Raw genomic sequence first — 6,471 nt, forward strand, 5'->3', positions numbered from 1 at the left:
GGTTTAGTCCAAATCTGCATCCTTTCCTTCAAGGCTCAGGGGTCCAAGATTATCTTCTGTGTCTGTGTTAATTGGTTTCCCTTTTCTTTGTTGAAGAGGGTCTGTGCAATCCTTCTGCCTAGTCCGCCATCTTGCCCCTGAGTCTATTCTTTTTATTTCTTTTGCTTCTGTTGTGACATCACCTCTTTCATTTATTATTCATGTTATTTTCATCTTCTCCTTCATTTCCTTTGTTAAGTTTGCCAGAATTAATTCTTCAATATCTGTCAATTTTATTAATCTTTTTTAAAGAACCAACTTCTACTTTTGTTGATTTTTCCTATTGTCTTTCCATTTTCTGTTTCATTTCTTTCTGCTTGAATTTTATTATTTCTTTTCTTCTGGTGACTGTAGGCTTTTTTTTTTTTTTTCTCCTGCTCTTTTTTGATTGTTGAAGATGTTGGGTTAAGGTATTGATTTTGGCACTTTCTTCTTTATTGATGTGGGCATCTCTTGCTATAAATTGCCATCTGATCTCTGCTTTTGCTGTGTCCCAAAAATTTTGGTATGCTGTGTTTTTATTCTTGTTTGATTCAAGGAATATTTTTATTTCATTTTTATTTCTTCTATTACCCAGTCTTTTTTAAGGAGGATATTAGTCCAATTCCATGCATTTGCTATTTTTCCATTGGTCTTCTTGGTGTTGATTTCTAATTTTATAGCATTGTGATCTAGAAAAATGCTTTGCAATATTTCATTGTTTTTAAATTTATTGAGGTTTGCTTCAGGATAGATATGGTCTATCCTGAAAAAATGTTCCATATGTGCTGGGAAAAAAAGAATATATACATATATATATGTTTTTCTGTCATTGGGTAGAATGCTCTGTAGATGTCTATAAGGTCAAGTTGGGTGATCGTATTGTTTATTTCTTCTGCATCTTTGCTGAGTTTCTTTCCAGTTGTTCAATCTCTTTCCAAATAAGCATATCTAATTTATCCCATACTCACCCTTTGATCCCAATCTTACTCTCCCATGCCAACTTGCTTGTTCTCCTGAGTTCTTCTTTTCAGTAAACAGCACCTCCATTCACTCATTCCTCCAACCAAACACCTGAAACTTTTCTTGACTCCTCTTTTTACTTCATACTCCACATTTGACCTCTAACAAATCCAACTGATTCTACCTTTGAAATGTAAGCCAGATTCAATAATATCTGATCATAACTATTCTAGACTGAGCCAAAATTACTTCTCAACAGGATTGTTACAGGAGTCTCCCAACTGGGTTCTCCACTTCCATTTTGTCCACCACATGGCAGCCAAAGTAATCCTTTTAAAATAAAACTCAGACCTTGGTTCTTCCATGTTTAAAACCATTACCTTAGGATAAATTCCAAAGTCTTTACCATGACCTATAAATCCCGACATAAAGCTAACCCTTGGCCTCTTTGCACTCTTTTTCCCTTATCACTCTGCTTCAGACTCAGCAACATCCTGACTGTTCCTTAAACATACAAACCACTGTTCTCCTTTCAGGCCCTTTGCCCTTGGTTTTCCCACTGCCCAGAATTCCCTTCTCCAATTTGCTCACACACTCACTTCTTTCATACCTCTAAGTGACATCTGTCAGAGATAACCTTCCTTGTCATCTTCTAAAGCCTGACTACTTTTATTTTCCTTAATAGCACTTATCAATATTTGAATGTATATTATATATGTCTTTGATTATTTATTTTCTTGACTTGATCCACCAACTAAACCTTAAAACCTCAAGGGAACTGACACTATCCCTTTTTTCACTGCTGTATCTCCAGAGCCAAGGAGTATGCTTAGCTCATAACAGTAACTCTATAAATGTTAATTGAGTTAATATTTTAATGATTAAATAAATGATTCTCTACTCATAGACTTTGTAGGATAATTACATGAAGTATAATATATAGAGCAGTTTCTGGCACATGGTTTGGTTCTCAAGGATATCTGTTCTTTTTGGCATTATTTTCATAAATAAAATGGAGTAAGGCTGTGGAAACAGTGCAGGGAAGCTAATCATTTTGTGAAATTTGCCATTAACGGGGTTTTCTTCTATTTCTGTGTTTCATATGTTCCCATCTGGCCTCTGCTCTTTTAAGGATAATTGGAGAAAATATATTATTTTGCGCTTACATCTTGGACTTTATTTAACCTAAAGGCACTTCTCAAGCTGTCCACTTGAATAAGAAATGCCATACTGACGTCTATGAGATAGTCTCTAGATCTAGAGGCAAGCAGGCTCTGAAGGCCTCACACAGTTTCTGATCACCTCTCCAAGGGCAAAGAAAATGCTACAGATCTCCTGGCATCACACTAAACTTCTAGAGAACACAGAACACTGAGTGTGATGGAAGGTTTGGAAGGTGGAGATAAAGTACAGGGTGGAGGAAGAAGACAAGACTGGAGAGTATAGGCATTGTCCCATCCCTGTGTCATGTGGTGACATCTGATGTTCTCCTTTGATATACAGAACATGCTTCTTTGTTATTTTTAAGAAAATTGAAATATGCAAAATAAAGAATATAGGTTCCCCAAGCTAGATTTACTTTCACATTCTGCCTTCTTTCTTGTGCACTATATCCTACCTCCTCTCACCTACTCAAGGACATCATTCTAGGATTTCTCCCCTATCTCCTCTGCCTCATCACACATCCCCCCCACCACCATCACCTCCACTGGAAGCAATTTCATTTCCCAGGAGACTAATCTCCTCTATTCCTTCATCCATCACCTGAAGACTCAGTGAATGGAAGGAGTTTGGAGGGAGATGCGTTTAATTTTTAATCCTGGTCTTTACACACAAGAGCTGTGTAATCTTGGGCAAGTTCCTTAACCAGTCTGAGCCTACGTTTCTCCAGGTATAAAATAACAGCGTCTTCATTGGATTATTAGTGTGATTCAAAGGGATCACCTGGTGAAGCACTTAGCTCAGCTCCATACTCCCAGCTCCCTGCTCCTCCGGTCCTCCTTCTCCTCTTCCCCATCCTCCTCCTTCCATTTACATCATCTTATAGAGTTCTCAGAGAGGTCTCCCACACATTATCCTCTGTGATTCTCACAACAGCACTTTGATATAATCATCACAGATATTATTTTTCTGGCTTTGAGACAAAGGGAAACAATTTATTGAATCATCTGAACTCAGTGAAGAGCAAAAAATAATGATTTTATTTTTTTCTATGTGATAACACTTACTTTGATAAGTCTCTCTCCCCCTGGTTTGCACATTCCATGACAGAATTTTGGCAGATTCCTTGACTTACTAAACTATGTACCAAACACTGGCAGGGAAAGGAAGCATAGCAAATGAGAGAGACTTTGGAAAGGCTGGGAGGGATGGGGCAGGTGCACAGTAGTATAAGTTCAGGCTGGACATGTCATCTGGGGCCAGAATCTGCCAGTCCCTGAAGCCCATGACAAGGAACTTTAAACCTAAGCAAAAAAGGAAATTACTTGAAGTATTTTAAACAAGCAGCTCACATGATCACATTTGTGTTTTCAAAAGCTCTCTCTAGCTTCAATGTGAAGACTGGCTTGCGGGTGTAGCATAGGCCCAAATCCAGACATTTAGTGTCTAAGCTAAAAGCTAGTTCTTTTCCCAGCTCATTTTAGTGCCTCTTCATGAGTCCTAAAAGTGAAGGAGGAATTGTGTAGGCTGCCAAGGCCATAAACAAGGGGATGGGTGGAGGATTATATACTCTGTAAATGCATGCTCACACACACCCCCACACCCCCACACACACATTACCCATTTGCTTCAAACCCAAGCAGGCTTGAGAGCTTCTGGTTTGGGTTTTTTGGATAGTTTAGCCAGATTGATTTTGAGTCAAACAATGGCCTTTTCTGCTTTGCTGTGTGCAAAGAGAAGTGTCTGTTAACTGACCATAAGAGAGAAAGGCCAGCTGACACCCCAAGTTCATACACTTTATATTTCCAATGATTCAAATTCAAAAGTCAAAGTGTATCAAAAACCCACTATCATGAGACATTTTCTCAGCACATTAGTGGGTGCTTATGGAGGCAGGGTGAGATGAGCAGGGCAGATGCAAAGGCAAAATGACACTTTTTGCTAGCCTACCTTGGGGGTGTTTATTCCCTGTTCACTAGGCCATGGAATCACCCACACAGGGATAAGGACTGAGGGTGTCCATAGGAACTGTGCAGTGCATGGAGCAGGTCTCACCCCCCACAGCTTGAGTCTGCATGATTGATCGTAAGAGAGACTGTTCTGTCATTGCATTGCAGCTCCAGAAACTAAAACGATCACTTTCTTTCAAGACCAAGAGTTTACGGAGCAAAAGTGCTGACAACTTCTTCCAGCGAACCAACAGCGACGTGAAGCTGCAAACAGACATGCTGGCTGAGGTCAGCCCCAACTCCGGCCCACTCCCTGCTCCTGGAAGCCTGACATCCACACCCACCAGGGCTAGTCTGCACCCAGGCAGCGGCAAGGCCCATGCCTTTCAAGAATACATCTTCAAGAAGCCGACTTTCTGTGATGTCTGCAACCACATGATTGTAGGTAAGGTCTTCCCCCAATCCTATCTGCCAGGTCTCAATGCCTCCTCAAAAGTGGGAATGGGGTACCACAGTCCCAGTTCCCCACAACTCTGAGCCTCAGAGATTTACATGTTTAGGGTTTATTGGGGAGTGCTGTAGGGAAAATATTTTTGAAAATATAAGGAAATAGGATTGGCCAGAAGGAGAAGTTATATTGTGATAGAGTTATAAAAAGATTTCAGTCAATGTCACAGTTCTAAAGCCCTTTTGAGTTATCTTGCAGGGAAGCAAGGGGGCTGGTCTTTGTACCCCTGCAATCTGTCATTTCATATGAGCAGTTCATGAGAAGAGAGTATGATCTTGGCCAAGAGCAATTAGGAGGGAGGGACTCCATGGGCAGCTGGCGGAATGCCTGCTTCAGTTCTCCTGAACGCACCACTTGATTCACTGCAGTACATGTGGTATATGTCTATCTAGGGTAGCCTGGGGAAGGGATCTATTGACTGATAAGTTATGGGTGAATGACCCAGACAGGCAGGTTTGAGGAGAGATGATTCTGAGGCTAGAAGTCCTTGGAGAAGCATTGAATTAGACAGGAAATGTGATTCAGCCTCCATAATAACTCTGGCCCAGAAAATTACTCAATCAGGCAAATCAGAGAAAAGGTGGTGGCCTGGGAGTCTTGGGGACTGTACCCAGATGAAGACAATGACCTACAAAATGTCCCAACTAGAAGGGAAATATAGGCCCATCAGAGCCACATGCACAGAGATTCCACAGTTCACTGTCTTCTCCCTCTCCTGTGTCAGAGACTCAGTGACCAAACAGGTGGCAGAAAATGTAAAAAGAATTTCAGTAGGACTCAGAATGATTCCTTTACACCAGTTGTTTCAAACAACAGAACATCTTGGTAAATTGACAAAACAGTCATTACAGAACAAGAAAAAAGGGGGAAGGAGATAGGGCCTTGTTGGCTCTCAAGGTCAATTAGGAGATGTCCCTCTGCTGGGAGCATCAAAAGGCAAAAAAAAACCAAAACCATACACACTGCCATGAAGTGGATTCCAACTCATAGCATCCCCCACTGGGTTTTCAAGGCTGTAAATCTTTATGGAAGTCGATTGTCTTATCTTCCTCTTGCAGAGCAGCTGGTGGGTTTGAACCACTGACCTGGTTAGCATCCAAATTCCTTACCCACTATGCCACCAGAGCTCCTAAGTCAAAGGAGAGAAGCCTGGAGTTAAGGAAAAATATGAGGCTGAAAATCAAAAAGAAACCAAGGCTGACCCAGCCATAGACTCCTTTCCTAAGATAATGTTGATACCCCAGATATTTAATCAATCAAATACTTGGAACACTGGAAGACCACTGAGGGAAAATAGCACAGACACAAACAAGGGCATGAGAAAGAGGCCATCCCCACCCTATGGCCCCTTATGGCAGGCCTAAGCTATGGCTCCTGCTCCTTTGCACCCTGCAGGTTCCAGCATTAGGCCTTTGTAGTGAATGCTTCAGGGAAAGAACACTGTTCATACCAAGAGCCCTGGATTCCCAGGCTGGAAACCAGGCCCAGGATGGCCCTAGACAAAAGGATGATCTGTCTTTTAATCTCACCTTGTAGAACCTCTCAGCAAATTTATTATCTTAGAGTTCTGAAGTTCAGAGCCCAAAATGTGTCCCACTGGGTTAAAATCAAAGTGTCAGAAGGACTGTGTCCCTCTCTAGAAGTTCTAGGGGAGAATTCTTATTTTGCCTTTTTCAGCTTCTGGAGTTTACCTGGGAGCTCTGGTAGCGTAGTACCTAAGGCACTTGACTGCTAACCAGAAGGCTGGTGGTTCAAGCCCACCACCACTCCTCAGAAGGAGGATGGGGCAATCTACTTCCGTAGTGATACTGCCTTGGAAACCCAAGGAGGGGTCGCTATGAGTCAGGTCCGACTTGACGTCACATAACAACA

General features: G+C 41.6%; 1 protein-coding gene across 1 annotated transcript in view; it reads left to right on the forward strand.

The window, feature by feature from the left end:
- The window catches only part of STAC (SH3 and cysteine rich domain), a 270,571-nt gene that overhangs the window by 148,891 nt on the left and 115,209 nt on the right, over window positions 1-6,471 (forward strand). The window contains exon 2 of the mRNA XM_007945680.1: window positions 4,260-4,536. Within this exon, the coding sequence (XP_007943871.1) occupies window positions 4,260-4,536 (277 nt within the window). The remainder of the gene's footprint in view (window positions 1-4,259; window positions 4,537-6,471) is intronic.

The sequence above is a fragment of the Orycteropus afer genome, unplaced genomic scaffold (assembly GCF_000298275.1).
Source record: "Orycteropus afer afer isolate SDZICR_OR568_19922 unplaced genomic scaffold, OryAfe1.0 scaffold00142, whole genome shotgun sequence".
In the NCBI taxonomy this organism is placed as follows: Eukaryota; Metazoa; Chordata; class Mammalia; order Tubulidentata; family Orycteropodidae; genus Orycteropus; species Orycteropus afer.